Here is a 20,989-nt window from a genome sequence, read left to right on the forward strand (position 1 = left end):
GGGAAGCCCAATGATAGATGAGTCATTATAGGCAAGTGCAAAGATAATGCCATTGGGAAAAGCAATTTAAGTCATTCATACACTTCCAGGCCAGGAAATCCTTCTAGACTTCGAGGGGAAACATGTAGGAATCATGAGGCTCAGCCTGATGAAGTCATTTGTTCATTGTGCAGCTAACGATCAACAAGGAGGCCGAATGCACAGGGGGACAGGCCATATGGAACACATTTTGGTGGCTGGGATGTATCTCTGTGCTTTCATTTCAATCACCTTTAAAATAAGCCTTATCACTGCCCTCTTTTCTTTTCCTTCTCTACATAATCTCCCTCTACTCCTTCTGTTGTTATTTCTCTAAACACACAACTTCAATGTATGGATGAATTTTTTTTGAAAGTATAGCAAATATTCTCCTTCCTAATTTCTAGTTCTGCATTTCTAATAGACTGGTTTCTGTACACATACAAGTTTCCAAGGGACACCTACAAACACACACACACACACAAAAGGTCTTTTTTTTAAAACACCAAGAAGGCTGTGTCTATGCAAAAAAAAAAAAAAATTATACAAATGTTTCTATACCTCTCTGGATCCCTTACTTGTATTTATGTTGCAAATCTAGAAGTGAGGGGATGCTTTTTTTTTTTTTTTTTTTGGAAAGAGGTAGGTGGGGAAAGGGTATAAGAATTAAAGAAAACCATACTTGGAACTACCTGTTTCTTTAGAAACAAATTCCCAGCCAAGGGCCCCAAATAAAGGTTGTCAATGACTTTCATGTTGATAAATCCAATGAACACTATTCTATCTCCTGTTTTGTCTTCTCCCTGTTTAGTTGATCCTATTTTGTCTCCCTTTTAGGTTCATCCTCCTTCTCAACCCTCAATGTTGGATTCTTCAATCTCTGCAGTCTTGCCCTCCCACCTTTTTTTTGAAAATCTACCCATCTTTCCAGCCTCATTTTGTTCCACACTCAACCACATCTTGCCTGGTTCACAATTACTCTGTTCTACAAACCACAGGACCATTGCACCTGTTTCCTGAGCCTGGAATACTCTCCTCTAGCTTTGTGCCTGGTTAATACTTTCTCGTCCTTCAGATCTTTGTTTACTTATCATTTATTGACTTTCTCAGATTTGGGAGATTGGTCCAATCTTCCTATATGTGAGCTTTCATAACATTTCTTTGCAGTGCCCATCAGAGTTGCAATTTTACATCCATTTGTGTGATGATTTGATTAATGTCTGCATCCCCTACTAAAATATGAGCTCTTCTCTGTGTTAATATCTTATGCTTTCTGTTGCTACTAACTAACCTTGCAGTTTCCACCTCTCTTCTTCCTAGGTTGCCGTAGTTTCTAACGACCAATGGCTATCTCTGTTTCATAAATTCTGCTAATAAGCTTTTCTATGTCTTCCAATTTCTCCTCCTATTACCAACTGTTAATTTTCTCTAAATTTTTCACATCCAAACTGTTATAGCAAGAATATCTGATTGTTTTAGTTCAGATTTATCATCTTTTTGTCAAAGTTCTTATGATAGACCAATTCATAGCTCCTTGGCCAACACTCAGATGGACTGCCCTTGGGTCAAGGGCATCCTCCATTCATAGGCTGTGGCCAGGAGAGTGGGGTTGAGAGGTCAATTTCCCTGAGAAAGAACAATGAGGCTGATTCTTTCCCCATCACTACCTGCTTGCTGAGAGCTGCCAAAGTTAAAGAGGGATCTTCCTTGAGAACTTGGGTTGGGTGAAGGATAGTAAGAGAAAACAAGCATGGATAGTTGGGACATTTAATATCCTGTTCCTTGGTTGGCATTCCACTCAACTAAATCTCTATCCTTCCACATATATGTATTAAGATGTCACAGAGGTTAAGTCCATTTGGGCCTGATGAGCAAAGGAAAACTCTTAAAGGAAGATGTAAAGTACTGGGGGAGTTACAGAGCCTAGTGGGAAAATATCAGATGACCAGATAAAGAAAGTGCCCTTTGGGGGCCTCTCTAATTCTGGTTCACCCTTACTCCTTGGGTGCAGCCTCCACCCAAAGTGAAGGGGGCCCTGGGCCCCAACCCCTCATAACATGAGACTGTCAAAAGCTTGCCCAGCCTTGAACTTCTCAACTGCCTCTACTAGAAAATAAATCGGTAGAGTTATGATCCAAACAGCTGGCAGAGATGAGAGTTTTATTGATCTCGAGGAGAAGAGATGGCCACCATCCATTACCTGGGCAGAGCACTGTAGTATAGGGGTACATAGCACAGATTCTACACCCAATTTCCGGGGTCAGATTCTGGCTCAGCTACCTACCAACTATGTGGACTTGAGTAAAGTTATGTGGTTTCTCCTTGTGTGCAACATAGGATTATGGTACCTAAATCAAAGTGTTGAACGCTTATAACAGCGGTGACATTACATATGTGTGAGCTACAATTATTGTTGCTGATATTATTATTGCTTTTTAGAGGCCACCTGATCCAAGTAATGGCCACTTGGATTACTCAGGAAGCATTTGATTGTAGGTGGCAGAAAAGGAAATATATCATTTTGCATGGCAGAAAAGCCCAAAAAATGGCCTAACTTAGGCATGGCTAGACTCAAGGGTTCAAATGATGCCATCAGGACTTTTACCGTCTTGTGGCTTGGCTTTTATCTGAGTCAACATCATTTTCAAGCAGGCGTCCTCCATGTAGGGGCAAAGATGAAGCTTAAGGATATCCTCACACTTCATCAGTGGATCTGAAGAAAGCCTAATAGGGCCAGGTTGTGTACCACCATCAAACTGATAATCCAGGGATGGAGCATCCCAACTGATCAAGCTCGGGTCTCATGCTACCCTTGTAGTAAAGAGGAAAGGCAGGGCCCACCCTACCCAAACATCATGGTCCCCTGGAGGAAGGATGCTGAGAGATGCCCACTGCTCAAGCCTTTGTAAAGGCACAATCTGGGGCCATTTCTCTAAAAAGGTGCCAGATGACCATGACTGACGTGTTTATTGATAGTTGTACCCTTTTTCTGGTTGGAGAATGACAGACATCCAATGAGCAATGATTAAAATATTGAGTAACCTCTAGGGCAGGATCTCTGACCAGTTTGAATGAACATTCGACCGGTCAGAACGGAGGTCAGGTAAAGAGGACCAGGAAGACTGCAGCAACACATTCCTGCTGGATAGCGATCCTACAAACTTTGGGCTGATTTCCAAGGGACTTAAGTGTTTAATCCTATTCATTCTTATTGAGCAAACACTATCTAGTTTTGGCTGGTTTACTTACCTACCTACTTAGAGACAGGACTGGAGTAGACTGGCATCTTCAGGACAGATGAAGGTTGGATGAAGGATCCTTTGATTAGAGACTTAGATGAGAAGCAATTTAATGGGCCAGCTCAGCTTGGCTAAAAAGCATCTACTGACAACTGGTGTGTAGTGTGTGTGTGTATTACTTCTTGTCACACTCTCTTCTCCTGAGTGAACAGTTTCTAAAGCACAGAGACCATACACCCTCGGTACCTCCCCTGCCTCCCACCAGCCATGCAGTCTAGCCCAGCTTTAGTTGCTTGCAGCACCTAGTAGCACCATCCTCCCCCAAATCCTTCCTTCCAGGCTCAAGGCAGAGTCCTGGGAATCAGTGTCCACACCTGCTCCCCAGGAGATCTTTCCCCACCCTACTTTGGCCCCCTCCCAGCAAATGATGCAGGCCTGCAGAAAGACTTAGAAACGCTTGCCAAGTTGACCTGACCTTTGCTTCCATCTTCCTAATGAGAATTGATAGATTCCATGCCTGTCTCTTTTCAGGGTTGCAGAGAGTACGGCAACTTGCAAAAAACACAAGATACTTCAGACAGAGACTGCAGAAAATGGGATTCATTATCTATGGCAACGAGAGTTCTCCCGTCGTTCCTGTGCTCCTTTACATGCCTAGTAAAGTAGCGTAAGTATGCAAGGACTCTTAGTATCACACCTAAACCCCCGAAGGGACCTAAGATGGTGACACTGTGAGGCTTGTTGGCACAGGCATCAGATTATGCACTTGGAATGGAGTGATCAACTTCAGAATTCACTTGTGTAGCTTCTCAGAAGCCACCTGCCAGTTCATCAGCCTTTCCATGGGTCTTATAGGAAGGGAACCAGGTGCTAAGACCTGCCTCTCTCCCTAAATTGAAGCTCTGTGAATTCAGGGAAATCGCTTATCTGCCTCAACCTCAACTGCAAATTAAGGATGATCCTGAGCTTCCTCTGGCCCAAGATCTTTCTCAGAGACAACTTCTGAAGACCCTCTCTCCCAATATTACCATAAAAACAACGTCATCAGTCCCTGTGCTTTCTCCCCCTTGAACTCTGGCCATCCTCAGAAGAGGGCAGCCTCATTTAAAATGTGGGAAAGCTGAGGCTGAGAGCAGCTAAACAACTTGCCAAAAGTCATACAAAGTCAAATAGCCGTAAAGCTAAGACATAAAAAACCCAAGCCTAGGCTCACTTCAAAGCTCGTGCTCAATTTTTATGCCTCTGCTATGAGTTGCAACCAATGGGTTGTTTTCCATTGATTGCAATTCTGAAATTGAACATTGGCAACCAGTGCATTAAGAGGGAAAAAATTAGTTTTTCTCAGTATGGCATAGACAATTTTATACATGAGCCATTCTCCAACCTGCTAGAGACCAATGACCTCTGTTATTACAAGGAAACTAACTATTATAAAATCCTTCCTAAAGGTAAAATGTTTATTTGTGTCACTGACCAAGCACATGAGGGAAATTAATATCCTACATAAGATTTATCAGATTCTAGAGGTCCCAACTCCCCTCCAACATAACCCAGCACTGGAACTTTCTGTTTGTCTCTCTAAGAGTCTGCATAGATTGGCAGAGTATTTTGAAGTATAGAAAAATAACAATACAAGAGGTTTGGAGCCCAGCAGTTGAAACTCATAGGGGGTAAGACTGAGTTATAAATTCCAAAAAGACAGATGCTCTTGTGTCATTTCACCACAGCAAAATAACAACCAGTTAAAACATACACATGAGGTTTTTGGGTTTTTTTTTAGCATGCCACACTGTTACCACCAGTTGGCCTTTTGTTCATGGCTCTGGGTCAGGTAAATAGTGCACAGGGTGTTCAAAGAGATAGTGTGCTGCAGAAATGTTACACCCACACCACTCTATGCTAATGGCAGGAAAGGGTGACAGTGGTGATTCAAAGTAGCAGATAATCCAAAACCTTTTACCATCTGAGTTTGGAAGGCAGACACACATACACACACAAAAACCCACATTTATTCAAAATGGTTGAGGAAATAATGTGTTCCGGAAGAAAAATTCCCAACTTAGCTCATGTCTATCTAATATTTCATCATTCACTCAAAAGAAGGCACCAAAAATAAACTTGTGCCCATGGGTGTCACGTGCACAATGCTGAAGTGTTCCAGTGGCAGTAGGGAGTGTGCTGGATACTTGTGATTTTAACAGTGGAAGCTGGAATTAGAATCTCAACAGGTCAGAAAAAGGAAACAACCCAATAAGAAGAGTTGATGCATAGTAAAAATAAATGCATTTAAATTCAAGAATTCAATTGTACAATATGCTTCATGTACAAGTTATGCTGTACGGTGGAATGAGGAAGTTTGGAATCAAAAAGAATTTTGACTCTGCTTCTTCCTAGCTGGGGTATCTTAGACAAGTTATCCAACCTCCTGAAGTCCCAGTTTTCTCATTTATAAAATGGGATATAACAGCATCTACTTCATAAAGTCATTGTGAAGATTAAACAAGATAAGACCCATACAGCATTTGGCATATTGCCTCTTATATAGGAGCTATTCAGTATTAGCTGTTATTATTAATCATATTCATAACATGTAGAAAGCACTTAAAGTAGTGCTTGGAATACCATAAGCATTCAATCAGTGGTAGCTATTAGTATTACTACCACTCTGCTGCAGTGACGATTATTATTAGTTTCAAGTGAGTGCAAGGTTCTGTCACCATAGTTGCATGGCCCCTTAAGATAATTATTACAATCTTTGGTTAGATTAATAAAAATAGGACTTCCAGGAAAATAGTAGATGAAATCCTACTATACTCTCCATCAATATTGATATACTGAATACTGGAAAATAAATCAAACTGTCTTGTTCCTTTCAACGTAAGATTGTTTTTTAGGAGGAGCCAACATTGCAAAATGCTGATTATATGCTAAGTAAGGCTATTAGACCTCAGTGACTACCCGTGGAGAGTGGGATGCCTATCTCTAGTTTATAAATTAGGATGCTGAGAGTCACAAAGGTCAAACTATTTTCTAAGACTCACACAGGTTGTAGGAAGCAGAGCCCAGAATTCAAAGCCGGTTCCATCCGTCTCCTGAACCAGAGCTCTTTTGTACACAGCCTCTCAAGCTTTAGTCCACAGGAAAAAAAATACACAACTCATTAAAGCAATACAGAGTATAAATTTAACTTTCTTTAATGTGATCTTTGGTGATTCAAAAAGCATCAATCACTACGATAGAAAAAATCTCATTGTTTGGGTTGCCTAAGGAAACTGAGAACAGGTTAGTTACAAAACGTAATATCATCTATTGCTGGCAGGAGTTGCTGGCAAGAGCTTGCCCTGCTGCTTGGCTTTGTTTCCTTGTATGATATTTCTTCCATGGAAAGTTCATATGTAGAGAAGCTTTTGAAACAGAGAGTTAATTGTATAAGCTAGTGTGGAAGCACTTCTTTCATTTGTTCATTTAAAAACTTTGATCTTATTAAAGAACTGTGATTTCTCCACATTTCCACCTATGCAGAATAAAAATACAATCTCCAGCCAGTTATCCTTTTGAACAAAGTCCTGTTACAACTCTACCACTGGACTTCTCTATAGAGTTCAGTATAATATGATTTCACCTGCAAAATATGCACTTAAATAATCAAGAATATGTTGTATTTAGTACTTGATACAGGGTTTGCATTTTCCTTCCACTGTCCTCCTCATACACACTTGGAAGATGGTGGGACACAAGATGTAGTGATGCTGCATGTAATACTAATTATTTTATGATTCTTATTAATTATTATTTCACATCATTTAGTTTTTTTCAGCCTATGCCAGCTCGAATTTGCTTTGGGGAGTGCAAACACAGAGGCTCATTATATAAAAATGTTCAGTGCAACCAAATCCATTAACTTAAGGACATTAGCTTTAGTAATGTAAGTTTTAAACTCAAAAGTGCTCCAGGGAGGCCCCAGATTAGCCTAATGAATCAACAGAGTCATATATTTTGCTCTACATTCTTTGGCAAAACTTGCTTCCTTTGGTACAAAGAGAAACATGCAGACAGTGAAAACGGTCTTCTGGGAATCCCGAAAACTGGCCTGAGATCATGGGTCAGGTGGTTTGTACTCTAGCAATAAAAGCACTTGACTTGTTTCTCAGACAATTATGAGCTCTCATTCTGTGCAGTTCCGTGGGCAGCCTTCCATAGGGTGATCAAGAAAGAGAAAGAACAGCCTCTGTTTTCAAGCTTTCTCAGCTAGAAAGCTTCATCTCCTGACAACCTTCCCAGTGGAAATCAAAGGGCAAATCTTGCCTTGCCCAAGCCAGGGGGCCAGACAGGCTGTGTGTTCTGCAGGTCTTGCAGTCTCCCTTGCTTTATTTGATAACCTACGTTCTGCCTGAAGCAACCACAAGGCAGACTGCTAGACTGCAAAACGGATGAATGGACGAGCAGGCTCACTCTCTGCATCTGGTTCAAGAATTCTTCCTGAGTTATGACAGGAAGATTTCTCTGGTGCTGTCAGCTTCCAGCCTAAAACAATACCCCAGCAACCTCTTAATGCTAAGAACAGATCTGAGGCTTTTACCTTACTTATGAGTAGAGCCACCCAGTAATTAAGGTTTTCTGCAAAGAGTAACAGAGCCCAAAAGGAAAAGAGTCACTTGGGAATGCGTAACTTTTTTATCTGTCCTTGGCTCTCAGCACAAGAAATTTACAGACTTTGAGCTTCATATTCTAGAAACATTACTGAGATTAGCTCTGGAAAAGAAAGAGGCTAGAAGGATGAAGGAAAGGGAACATAGCTTACAAAGGTTTTGTCCTGCATCAAAGAGCTTTATAGTTCTCTGACTTACATCCTATAGGCTGCATCTCCCCACCAGGTCTTGGTGCATGCACACTTCCTTCCTGTCTCCCCCTGCCCCATTCCCTCTTGACCCAGTCAATGGGTTTATTATCCCTGTGCATACCCGGGTATGTTCATTCACACATTAAAAAATAAAATGAGGAGACTCTTGCTATTTCTTATCTATGATTTGATGGAAAATATAATCTTTGGCCCTGGAGTGGGAATACTGGCTTGGGGTTGGATACTGCAAACACTCTGATGCTGGTCTTCACATTGTGGTCCCTAAAAATAGGCTTATTGAAATTTCCACATATGACTGGTATTAAGTTCTTAAGATATACAGGTTTACTCTTAATATATATTCCTTCTTTATGTAATTGCATTGTATTAGCTGTTTGGTTTTTTTATACCTTGGAACCCTGCAGATGAAAGATTTTACATCGATGCAGACTTATTAAACCAGAGACAGGTACATCAGCATTTTCCGCTCAATATAAGACTCAGTACTCACAACTACCTAATAAGTGTGTCAGGCCCATAATACCACACACTCAGTTATAAGCAGCATCAAATGACTGGCTTCCCATTTCTTTGTCAATTGCATTTGATAAAAGTTTAATAACTTCAATTGAATAGCTTCTACTTACTATCATAAAAAATTTTAAAAAGAAAAAGTCAACCATATTTCTTTTGTTGGCAGGATAATTTTGTCTTTTCTCAGTTAATCACTTTTTCTTTGCTTTTCTTTGCTAAGGGCTTTTGCAAGGCATATGTTAGAGAAAAAAATCGGGGTGGTGGTCGTTGGATTTCCAGCCACCCCTCTCGCAGAAGCCCGGGCTCGGTTTTGTATTTCAGCGGCACATACCCGGGAGATGTTAGACACGGTGAGTATACGATAGGCCAATAGGATCCAGTACCGGTACTTTGGATGCTGAGCAAGTTCTTTTATTGAGACAGCTCAGGGTTCTCTGGGTTTCTCTTGGGTAGTTTAGGAAAACAACACTAATGGAACTCACTGCTGAAAAACAAAGGTACATCAGCAATGCCCAACAACGTGATCCACTCATTAGACAGAAAAGAAAATCAGTTAAGCTAAGACTTTAGGCACTATTTGGTTTCATAGAAAAGACTGAGTAGCTAAATGTTGTGTTGTTTACTTGTTCTTAAATGCAAAAGCTGATCTAAAATGCTATTTTAGCCTTAACCACCTGTGTTAAGGCTAAAATTTTTCATAGCCACCAAATCTGCCATAATAAATTATGACCCAACTAAGCAACGTGTTAGAAAATCGACAACAAAGACAGATCTATATATTATATCAGCCAGGCCTAAGTGATTAGAAATTATTTTAAAACTGTATTTTATTGTCCCTTGATTTTAATTTTTATGTGAATGAGTAATGTCAGAGAACTAGGCCATATCAATCAGTCTGGGGTTAATGGAAGAGTCTCATAATATCAATACAGTTTTGCAAACACGATTGAGTGTCTACTACTAGCAAACCGTGGAGTAAAAGTTCTAGGAGAAGCCATTAATAAATAATTAATGATAATACCAGACAGAATAAATTAATCTTGGAAAAGAAATATAGAAAACTGTGGGAGCATGAAGGTGGGAATGAATTATCATAATGGAGAAGATGTACACGGGAGGTGAGTTTTGAGCTAGGCCTTTTTTGAAGGAGGTTGTGGAGCATCATTCAAGGTTTCTGACGAGTCCAGCAACATAATCACGTCACTATGAAATGTGATATATGGATTGAAGAAGAAACGGGCAAGAGGAAGGGACCCCAAAATGGAGCTATTTAAACAAAACAAGAGATGACAAGGCCACTGGCAGTAGAAACAAATGAAATGAATCTAGGGACAGCCATTACAAACGTGTGGTGGAGTTTCCAAGGCATGGCAAACGACTGAGTGCAGAGCATGTGTGGCAAGAGAAAATTTGAAGTGCTTAGCCCTTGTAAGTAGGATGGCAAAGCTTTCAAATGAGGTGAGGTATCCAGTAAGGAATAGAAAATCTTCAATTGGAATGGGAGAGTAAAATGAGCCCAGGTCTAGACATGTTGAGGTTATGCATCCACGGACCATCTATGGAAGAGAACATTAGATTCCAGAGCTTAGGAGAATACATGAGGCAGGAGCTGCTGTAGTTGAGGGAACTCAGAGCGCATTAGAGCCAATGGTAGAGGATGTGATTGTCCAGATACAAATGAGAGTGAACAGGCCCAAGGCAGACTCCCGGAGAGTGCCTAGGTCCCAGGATGGAGGTCGGAATCACAGGTGGGGACCTGGACTCAGCTGGGTCTAGAGCTGTCAGAAAAAAGATAGTTTAGTGTAGTGTTAAACACAGTCAAGAGGAGAACGTTTCAAGTAGGAGAAGGAAGAGAACCAAAATGCCCCTCCCCAAACTGCAGAAAATTCAAATGCAGCGAGAGATAAGAAGAAACTATTGGATTAGCAATTACTAGGGCCTTGATGTTCCTCAGAATGGGCAGTATTAAAGGAATGCAGGGAACAGAAATAAGAATACGAAGAATAAAAGAGTGAAGAGGATAATTTGAGTTCGAATCATACACACACATGCAGAGAGCGGCTGTGTCTTTCTTCTTCGCCATTTTAGCCTCAGAACTTAAACCAGTGTACAGTACACAGTAGGCACACAATAAAAATGTACCGAGTAATACATTAACGACTGAGCTAACTAGGTTTTGAGATGATGAGTGAAATGAGTCCTTGTTCTTTACACCTTTCTATATTTCCCGGGTTCTCTGAGATGAGTATATATAATATTTCCAGTACAGGAATTTTAACAAATTGTTTCTTTTAAATGGAATGAGTTGGTGGTAAGAAAGAGTAGGCAACTCTTTTGAGAAGTTTGGCTGTAAAAACAGAAGTAGATGTAGGAAAAGTCCTTGGAAATGGGGAAGACTTGAGCACGTTCACACATGAAGGAAAGAGGACAGTGAGGAGGAAGCGCCGCAGCGCAGTGGCAGGAAGGACGTGGCCAGGGAGCAAGCTCCTGGCAGTGGCAGGAGACACGGACACAGCAGGGAGGAATGTGGATTTTTTGTGGTCTGAGCAGCATTGAAGTACCCAATTCTGTAGATGTCAGACCTTGTGATTCTCTTTGCAAGTTCTTAGTTGCTACAGAACACCTGGTTTCATGCCGCTGAACTTTTGAGATCACGCACCCATCTCAACAGAAAATTTTGAGCTCTTCCTTAACATACACACAAGAGAAAGTGAAAAATGGCCCTGTTGAACACCCAGGGAATTAAGGTAACAAGTGAACATAAAGGCCCCTAGAATATTAAAAATAATATTAGACACATGTACTTGTTTGGAGCAAGACAGAGATGAGGCCACTCTGCAAACACAAAATGGGCCAGGCGCGGTGGCTCACGCCTGTAATCCTAGCACACGGGGAGGCCGAGGAGGGTAGATCGTTTGAGCTCAGGAGTTCGAGACCAGCCTGAGCAAGAGCGAGACCCCATCTCTACTAAAAATAGAAAGAAATGAGCTAAACAACTAAAATATATGCAAAAAATTAGCCAGGCACAGTGGCGCATGCCTGTAGTCCCAGCTACTCGGGAGGCTGAGGCAGGAGGATTGCTTGAGCCTGGGAGTCTGAGGTTGCTGTGAGCTAGGCTGATGCCACGGCACTCTAGCCCAGGCAACAGAGTGAGACTCTGTCTCAAAAAAAAAAAAAAAAGAAAGAAAGAAAAGGAAAAAAAATTAAATACAAACACAAAATGGCTTAACGTCTCCCTCTTCTGACTAACGTGTGTGACAACTCCAGCCTTGCTTTCATCTTACGGCCTTCCAGATGAAAAATTATAAATGTATCGTCAGCCAATGAATCGCTCCTGCTTCTTGACAGCATCCAAACCAGAACCGGTCCCTGCTTCCTTGGAGTCAGCTCAGACACAAGCTCTAATTCGATGACAAGCTCCTCCCGACTTCCTGTCCCTGAGATGTCCAGGGTTCTTCTGATAGGTGCTGTGCCACCCCCCGACCCACGCTGCAGCAAACTAATGAAGCCTAACACTGAGTACACGTGTATTCTGGGTGGTCTTTGATTATAGGACTTTAACATAAACTATTTGTAAATGATATATGCACTACCAATATACTATGTACATTATATCACAGATGCACAAATAGAAGATAAAAAGGTTGAGATAAAAATGAATAGAAATCCTCATGTTTTCCTCCCACATCTCATATATGCACCAAGCAGGCAGGTACTCTACTTTGGAAACTGTTGAGCTATTCCATCCTCCACGTGAAGCAAAGATCGATAGAAACTATCCCAGATAGATGTCATTTCAAAGATAACTTTTGTTATTTTTTCTTAATACTTAGATTTGATGTAGGAAATTTAGAAAAATAGGGAAGCACATTTTAACACCCATAATCCTACTACTAAGAAATAAATTACTCTTACCATGTTGGCGGATGTATTAACCCATGTCAGTTTGAAAGACTTCCCAAAAAGGAAAGTCCAGAAGCCTCATTAGTCACTCGTTCTAATGTCAAAAGTCCCCACTTTACCTTTTCAAAGCATTAGACCCTAACATTGTCTTCCACCTCATTTGACAGGTGGGAAAAAAACAGGCTCAGAAAGGTTAAAAAGGCATGCCCGATACCATAGGATTAGTGATAGACTAGAAGTGAAAGTGACATTTTTATTTTCTGTATCTCAGGTGTTTCTTTTGTAAAATTGGGGATACATTTGCTTACTTAAAGTAAGAGAATTGAAACAGGTGAGTTTTTGGTCCCTTGTGAGTTTTGAGGACATAGAGATGAGTACAGTGTGGGAGGACAGAAGATGTTGCTACTCAGCTCCCCCAAGATTCCCGTTTGTTCTTGGCCAGGTTGGTCTGCTGTGTCATGAAGACAACCTCAGATGCATTCTGCAACTTTGTCTTTTTCTTCCATGAGGTTATATATAAGTCATTACGTTTTAAAATAAAACCTAAGGGTAAACATAAGTCAGATGTTTTTATCCCTCTCCACACACTCCCAAAATAAAATAAACATTCCTAATGTGAGTTAGACCATTAAATAAAATGAATTAGCATCTAACATTCCTCTAGGACTTATAAACCACAACCTAATGATACGGATTTTGCCCCTTTTCTTTAAAATCAAAGAAGCTGGCAAAATAAGACAATAGGTCTTTGTGAGACTTGCTATTATCCCAGGCTCTACAAAACAGAGCCACTTAGGAATTTCAAGATAGCTGACGGAAGCCGATCTTGTTGCAGGTTTTGGAAGCCATTGATGAGATGGGTGATCTCCTGCATCTGAAATATTCCCGGCACATGCAATCAGCGCGCCCTGAGCTCTATGATGAGACGAGCTTTGAACTTGAAGATTAAGTTTCCTGGTCCTGAATGAAACATAAAGACTTTGCCAGCAAGACCTCCCTCCTTGCCTCAGAAGGAATATAAATGGATTTCTCTCCCTTCCTAAGGACAATTTGGTTTTCAGACCAGTTTAATTGAACTGAAGGAAATTACTGTCCTGTTTTTCATGTCACCAGCTCGGGACTACAGAGATGAAAACATGATTCCAGATTTAAGTTTCTACTTTCTCCAATATTCTGCTAGAAACACACACACACACACACACACACACACACTTCTTAGAATATTTTTAATGGCAATGAGCCTATGTTTTAGCTGCTACTGTGCAGCCCCTTTGGTCCAGACCCTTTCAGGGGTTCCAACCAAATAAGAGAATTTTGATTCAGTAATCAATGTATGTGTTTATTTATTTCATCTGCAGATGTGGGTAAAAGTGGTAGACAATACTTGCCCTCCTTTTTCCACCTGTAAAAGTATCAGCTAGGACTTGTCTGTATTATGGGAAGTTCTAGGCAGGAGGATAAAGAAATTGTTGCTTCTACCATTTGCCACATTTGGACATTTTCCATGGACAAGTGTCAAAAGACATAGTTAATGTTTCAAGGGAGAAAGCAGAACTGTCCAACAGCAACTAGAGATGTCCTCGAAGGAAACTCCTTTTCCTCTTGCTGGTCTCCTACGGTTTTACAGCTGAGCTTTTGAGGTTTGGAAAATTCAAGACTTTTGTTTCATAAGGGGGTAGAACATAAGCACAAGCCAATCTTAGGCCTAGACTAAAACTGTAAAGTTATAACAACTTGAATATTGTTGGTGCTGTGCAGAGTGAATGTTTAGTATGCATAACCTTTATTACTTTAAGGAATGAATTGTCCTTTTCATATTGGATTTTGAGTAAATGGTGAGATTCTATTTCCTTTAAAACTGACTCCCAAGACCACACTTGAAGAATGTACTGATTCAAGAAGAACCTTTAAAAGCAAATTCTATCTAACTTTTTTAAGACTGACATCCCTGTTGAAGCCTAATAAATAGTATTGTCACTTGGCACATGCACTCTGAATTGGGTCAAAGTGGGCTTGCACACTTTTGAGCAACTAACTGTAATTTACTTGCATTTTCTGTCTTTCTGTCTGTCTCTCTCTGAATGTGAACACTAACTTCTCTGGAAAAGTAGCCCTTTGCTAATTGGATCTAGTTGGTGTGGAAAAAGCCCATGGAAAACCTTATCTTTAACAAGCTCCCAGATGGTGCCCAGATTTGGAAACTCTAAAGAGCAGTGGTGACCTTTTAGCAATGCTTCTGTAACAGTTTGAATGAGTTGCAGAACATTCCACTCCATCAAATGACACTGTAAACAAATCACTTCAAGAGAGGTTTGGCTTTGTGTGACACAGATGGACCCAAGCTTTCATGCTGTGCACTGAGATAGAAACTTGACCCACAGCACCAGTGTTGGATGGAGCAGTGCGCCCTGATGCTCAAAGCCTGTTACAGAAAAAAGGTGATCAGTGTGGAAAGCTTTTTATGGGGAAATTATAACGCCAAGTGGGTACATCAGTTTAAAAGTGAACCGCAATCACAGAGTTCCTTATGACTGTCTAAGAGTTGTAAGGAGCACTGTTAGTGGCAGGGGCAATGACGTGGGTTCTGAAAATGCAGTTGCCCCATCCAATGATTGATCTTGAAGACTAAATTCCAACTCTTCTCAGTGAAACTGGTGCAGCATCACTTGTGCAAAGAAAATGTATGTCATACGTGTGCAAAGAAAGGAAAACATACAGGTCTTATCTCCTGAATATGTGAATTTAAATGAAATTGTTCCTAGTTAATTGTCCAAAATGCACGAATGCCCTGAGTTTTATAAAGGAAAGAGGAGGTAAAGACAACAATGAGACACGTAGGCCTTCTGCAAGTTATGGCATGCAATAAACATCCTCCTTCCTTTCTGGGTCTGCATCGTCACACACATCTTCACACCTAACTTTTGAGCTTTAAGTCCCTAGACAGGTGTCTTCAGGACCAGGAATGTCCACCATTATTACTTTCATGGAAGAGCTTGAGTCTAATTCACCATGGGAAAGTGATTACTTACCCACCCAGCACAGGGGGGCAGGGAGGATGTTACCCCCTTTTCATAAAGATCCAAGAGTCCTGGAGCAATTTATTACATTCCAATGTGCAAGAAAAAGGACTTATTTCTGTCAGAGTCTGTGTTGAACATACACTTATGGGAACAACTATAATCCAAGTGGAATGCTTCCCGAGTGCATCAGGAGGGATCCAGATTCCATGGAGTTGATAGTATATGTCATATGGAAGAGGGTAGAAGGATAGTTGTGAATAATGAGATTTTTTAGTTTTTATAAGAAAAAGTTCTTTATGCTAGGTTAATACGACAATGATTTTAATTCAATGGGGATCATTGAGTCTTGATAACTATTTAAGAGCCAAAATGTCTCTTTGGTTGGTTGGGTCTGTTTGGAAAGAGAATTTTCTATGAGAACTATAATGTTATGCACCTCCAACCCTTCTATTTGCATTCACACACTCACACGCGCGCGCGCGCACACACACACACACACACACACACATTTTTTCCTTTACAGAGGAAGCAAGAGTATAAAAGTATAGAGAAGAGAATCTGGTTGGCCGATAGATAAATGGAAGATGTTGTTCTAGAAAATGGCCTTCAGGGAAGCAGAAGAGAAAGGTTCCACATGATATTTGTAAGGAGGATATATTTGCATAACAAGAAAATGGCATAGACTTATTCCTAGTCTTAACATGAAACCATGGTGTCATGGACATTTAGCCACATTGCCTTTCAACATGTTTTGATTGCCAAAATATGAGAACCACTATTGGACCTTTTGGTTTGATATACTAGTTGGCTCTAATAACATAACATGAACCTTATTTTGATTCTCTGTTGATAGTTAAGTGTGTTTATACTGGTAAAGTAAATTTATTCCATGGCCAACATTTTCTCCTCAATGGGACATTTTGTTCTCTCTTTCCAAGTAACTTTTCTTTCTACAAAAATGGACCCCATATTGAAGAATAATCTGCCATTCATTTGGGCAAAATTATTCCTTCTCCAGTTCTCTCCTGTATCACTCCTTATAAGCTGTCCATTTTCCCTTTCATCACCTTGTTCCTGAATATAGTGTTTTTTCTCCTTTCTCTTCCTACTCTTTAAAAAACAACCTCCAGCCTCTGATTATTTATTTATTACAACAACTCTTTTTTTCCAGAGATAGCAAATATTATAAATGGCTTACTCTGATTTAAAAATCCAAGTTCTTATGATGAAAACTTTACTCTCTTAAATATATACTTTGATTTCTAGCAATAATAACAATTGTAATACTAGCAATAAGAACAGCATCTGGTGAATTCTTGCAATTTGTCCTGGTCTCAACACAGTAAATACAACATATTTGAAGTCTGCTCTCTCAGAACAACCTACCCAGCTGTGTAATATTTGGACAATTAAAAGATGTCTGCATTTTAAATGTTTCTAGGCAATTATTGTGGGACATGTCTTATGGTGTCATAATGTATGTGGGGGGTGTGTGTGTGTGTGATGTGTATGTTTCACTGAAACATTTGAGATGTCCAATTTCACTTCATTCTGCCTGTAAATGTTAGTTTCTTTAATAAACAAATCTCCAAGATTGACAGTATAAAAAAATAATTGGTGGTTTTGTGTTGATTTAGTTCAGGTTGCCCTGAAAAAGAAAGACTGAGATGGAGATTTGCATTTAGGAATTTCACTGGGGAAGACTGGTAGGGGTGGCTGAGGCTGGCTTGCACTGTGATGACAGCCAATTGTTCACATCTCCTCATTCAGTGACATCACATTGGTAGCTTGACACTGACGACAGTGGGAGTATTTAAACTATGGAAATTGACAAACACTACAAATCAGGTATCTGGAGAGCTGGCTGTCAAACATTTACCAGCACACTACTGAGACCGCATACAATTAAGGGAACAGAATTGAAAAGAGGGAGTATTGAACTGTGATGTTATAGCAAAGGCCTTAGTCAATTCCCTCGGGAACTGTGCAACTGAGATGATCCTTTAGGGCTCTCTCAAGTTGACACAGGAAGCCAGGCCATGTCCTCCCCGCACCAACCAGTCACTGGATACAAGATGCTAGGGTAGAGGGACAGGAAATTACCTTGGGCAAGACAACTCTATTTGGCTAAAGACAACTCACAGGGAGAGACCTAGCTGTGATTTATTATTTAAAAATGTATTTCTAGTCCACCCACTTAGAAAAAAACCTTTACATTGTAAAATTTTAAACATACAGTTATTTTGAGAGAATAGTGTAATGAGCCCACATGTACCTTGTTACCTAGCTTCAAACATTATCAATTCATGGCCAGTGTTTTCATCTATCCCCCTCCCCCCCCACTACATTCTCCTTCCCACCAGATTACTTTGAAGCAAACCCCAGAAATCATATCATTTCATCAGTAAATATTTCACTGACTGTCTCTAAAAGGTAAGGTGTCTTAATCTGCTACTCCTTTCAACCTCATTAAAAGACAAATCTTCAGCATAACAAAGGCACCAAAATGAGTCAAATGTTAATCTTTTCTTTCTCTATTTCATAGCCTGCATGCAAAGTCCCTGGATCAAAACTAGGAATTATTTCTAAAGTCAGTAGGTGGTGTCTTGAAAGATAATAAAATTATCATTTTTTTAGGCACTTAACATGAGCCACACTGTACTAAGAACTCCAACATATACCATCTTCTGAGTACCTTGTAGAGATTAATGATGGATTCATCTTGGAAGGCAACAGTATTCCAAGTTGTAAGGAGATTTGATTAGCAGTGCATGGAGAGAACTTCCAAGACTCTGGTAGTACATTCTTTTTTCTTGGAATGCTTATCCTCTTCCATATCAAATCAATGTTCCTCAAAGGTTATTTTAACTAAACTGTACATTAGCAGGAGTAATGCAATCCAGAATAAGAGAACAAGTGAAACCAGTTCAATAATTTGGAAAAGGTTGACATCTATGCCAGCCTGGGCTTAAGGTAGGACTTGTTACTCTAATTCTCATTGCATCCCTTGATCCAAATGAGAGGCTGAAATCTCACATTGCAAGTCAACTTTTTAAAGAAGTTACTACAGATATGAATCAATCAAATATCCACCAACAGCAGGTCAGAATAGGAGTTAAAGGAGATATATATATACATATATTTGCCATAGCATTAAACAGTGCTCCTTTTATTCAAGCAAGATGCCAATTTTTATATCAAAAATATTGATTGAAGGGGCTAGTGATTTTGGCTCTCACCCAAGTTTATTCAGGATCTTTCTTAATTAGGTTTGGGTCGGCTGCAGTGCCCATGGCCAGGGGTAGGTCTGGCTCCAATCACCATATCATGTGCTCTTCTTCATCATGGGCCAAGGACTAAGGCAAGGAAATTGCTGCTGCTTTGTTTCTCCAGCCTGTAAGTATATTTTTTCCCAGCTTTGAAGCATGCATGGAGTAAATGTGTAAAGAAGACCAAAAGAAGTGTAATGGCTTTGCTGTGATGAGATCAATCTACCCTACGACTTGACTGTGATCTCCAGAATGAATAAGGCTCTGTGTCTGAAAAATGAATGGGTAGCAATGTGAGGTCATGGAAAAAGATCTTGGCATCTCTTGAATGAAAACTTTTCAACAGGCTAATACAACCAATCAGTCTATGAGTATTTTTAAAAGGTAAAATAATCTCCTTGCCAACAATACATGATTTCCCCATAATGTGTCTATTTTGTAAATAATAGCAAATGTCACGCAACTATTTTATAGTGTCCATACCAATTTTATATAATTTATACCAGTCTTCCATCACACACATAAATCTTTAATAAATCATAGTTGTAAAATATAGACACCTATAACATATAAAGGAAAATGAGTTTTCTTTTATATATAAAATAATGTGTTGATATTAAAAAATATAATTCAGTTCCTCTAGAACATTTTCAACAAAATAGCTATGAACAGTTTTTTAACTCATAAAAAATTCTTAAACAAAACTTCAAAGTATAAATTTGTAAGAGATTTTATTGATTAGATAACTCTAAGTGGAATCAACCAAATGTTAAAGATTTCCCATATAGATGGGGTTATAAGTCCCAGAATACAGTAAGTGTTACAGGTACATTACATAGAAAAATTAAAATATTTTATTAAAGTGAGTCCATCTCAAGTAAGATAGAAATAACTCTTTCAATAATTACCTTGAGGCAGATGCAGTGGCGCACATCTGTAGTCCAGCTACTCAGGAGGCTGAGTTGAAAGAATCTCTTAGGCCCAGGAGTTCAAGGCCAGCCTGGGCAACACAGCAAGACCTTGTCTCTTAAAAAAAAAAATGAGAGAAATAATAGAAGAACTATTTCTCTGAGGCTAAAACAAAGCAGATGATGAAAGTGAGCTAATTAAGTGCTAAGCTGATAAATATAATTTTCATCTAAACAAATCTTCATGAAATTTTTACAAGGATAAAGAGAAGAACTTAAAAGTTTCCAGCTAGATAAAAACAAAAATCTCATCTAAATGTTAAAAAGTAACTGATTTTGACCACTGAAAATTACAAACATGTTCTCCAGAAAGCTCATACCAATTTTCACACCCATTAACAGGAAATACCCCTTAACAGGAAATACTTATTTCCCCAATCTGCACCAATGCTAAGTATCATCATTTTTATAATCTTCGTCAATATGAAAGAGGAAAAAAATGGGTTCTCTTTAGTGTCTGATACCCAATTACAGGTGATATATTTTTTTATATGTATATTTTCTGCTTGTATTTGTTTTTTACACATTTCTTATTGGTATGCCCTACCAATTTTTCTATTGTAAATGTCTCATTAGCAATACTAGATGCTAAAAGACAATGCAGCAATGCTTTCAGAATTCAGAGAGAAAATAGCTTTGAATCTAAAATTCTATATCCAGAAAAATCTATCTAGTCAAGAGCAAAATAGGAAGTTTTTTTAACATGAATTATTCAGAAAGTTTACTTCTTCAGTACCCTTTCTTTAAAAAAATCACTTGATGAATACTCCAACAAACACTTCCAAGCAAAAAAAAGACATGATATCCAGAACAGAGTAGAATTAATCCAAGACTGTAATGAAAAGAAATCCTGGAATGATAATTTACAGTTAAAGTAGATTAAATTGTTTTCACAAAAGGTGACAGGTTATGTTTTGCTCCTACAGAAGTCCCCTTGAGTGTCTGGTTGGCAAGCACTCTCCTCCACACAGTGTTTCAGGGACCCAGGCTATTTTCTAGCCTGTGGCTCCACCAACCCTAGGACTCTGCCATTACATGTGTGGTTGAAGTTTCAGGTTTCAGACCATGGAAAAGGAAAATTGAGCATAGAAGAGGCCTCCTCTTAGCCCTATCTGATGATTGACGTAACTCTGGCTCTTTAGACACATTTTGCAAAGGCTGGCAAGCCCTGATTCCATGATCCAAAGGGAGTATCCAA

At 39.6% G+C, this 20,989-nt stretch overlaps 1 protein-coding gene across 1 annotated transcript in view; it reads left to right on the forward strand.

Annotated features, from left to right (window-relative positions):
- SPTLC3 (serine palmitoyltransferase long chain base subunit 3) overlaps window positions 1-16,358 on the forward strand; it is a 132,035-nt gene extending 115,677 nt beyond the window's left edge. Inside the window, exons 10-12 of the mRNA XM_069495936.1 lie at window positions 3,789-3,924; window positions 8,852-8,981; window positions 13,370-16,358. Coding sequence (XP_069352037.1) covers window positions 3,789-3,924; window positions 8,852-8,981; window positions 13,370-13,483 — 380 coding nt within the window. The 3' untranslated portion in view covers window positions 13,484-16,358. The remainder of the gene's footprint in view (window positions 1-3,788; window positions 3,925-8,851; window positions 8,982-13,369) is intronic.
- Window positions 16,359-20,989: the final 4,631 nt, after the last annotated feature.

This window comes from Eulemur rufifrons, chromosome 20 (genome assembly GCF_041146395.1).
Source record: "Eulemur rufifrons isolate Redbay chromosome 20, OSU_ERuf_1, whole genome shotgun sequence".
NCBI classification, from domain to species: Eukaryota; Metazoa; Chordata; class Mammalia; order Primates; family Lemuridae; genus Eulemur; species Eulemur rufifrons.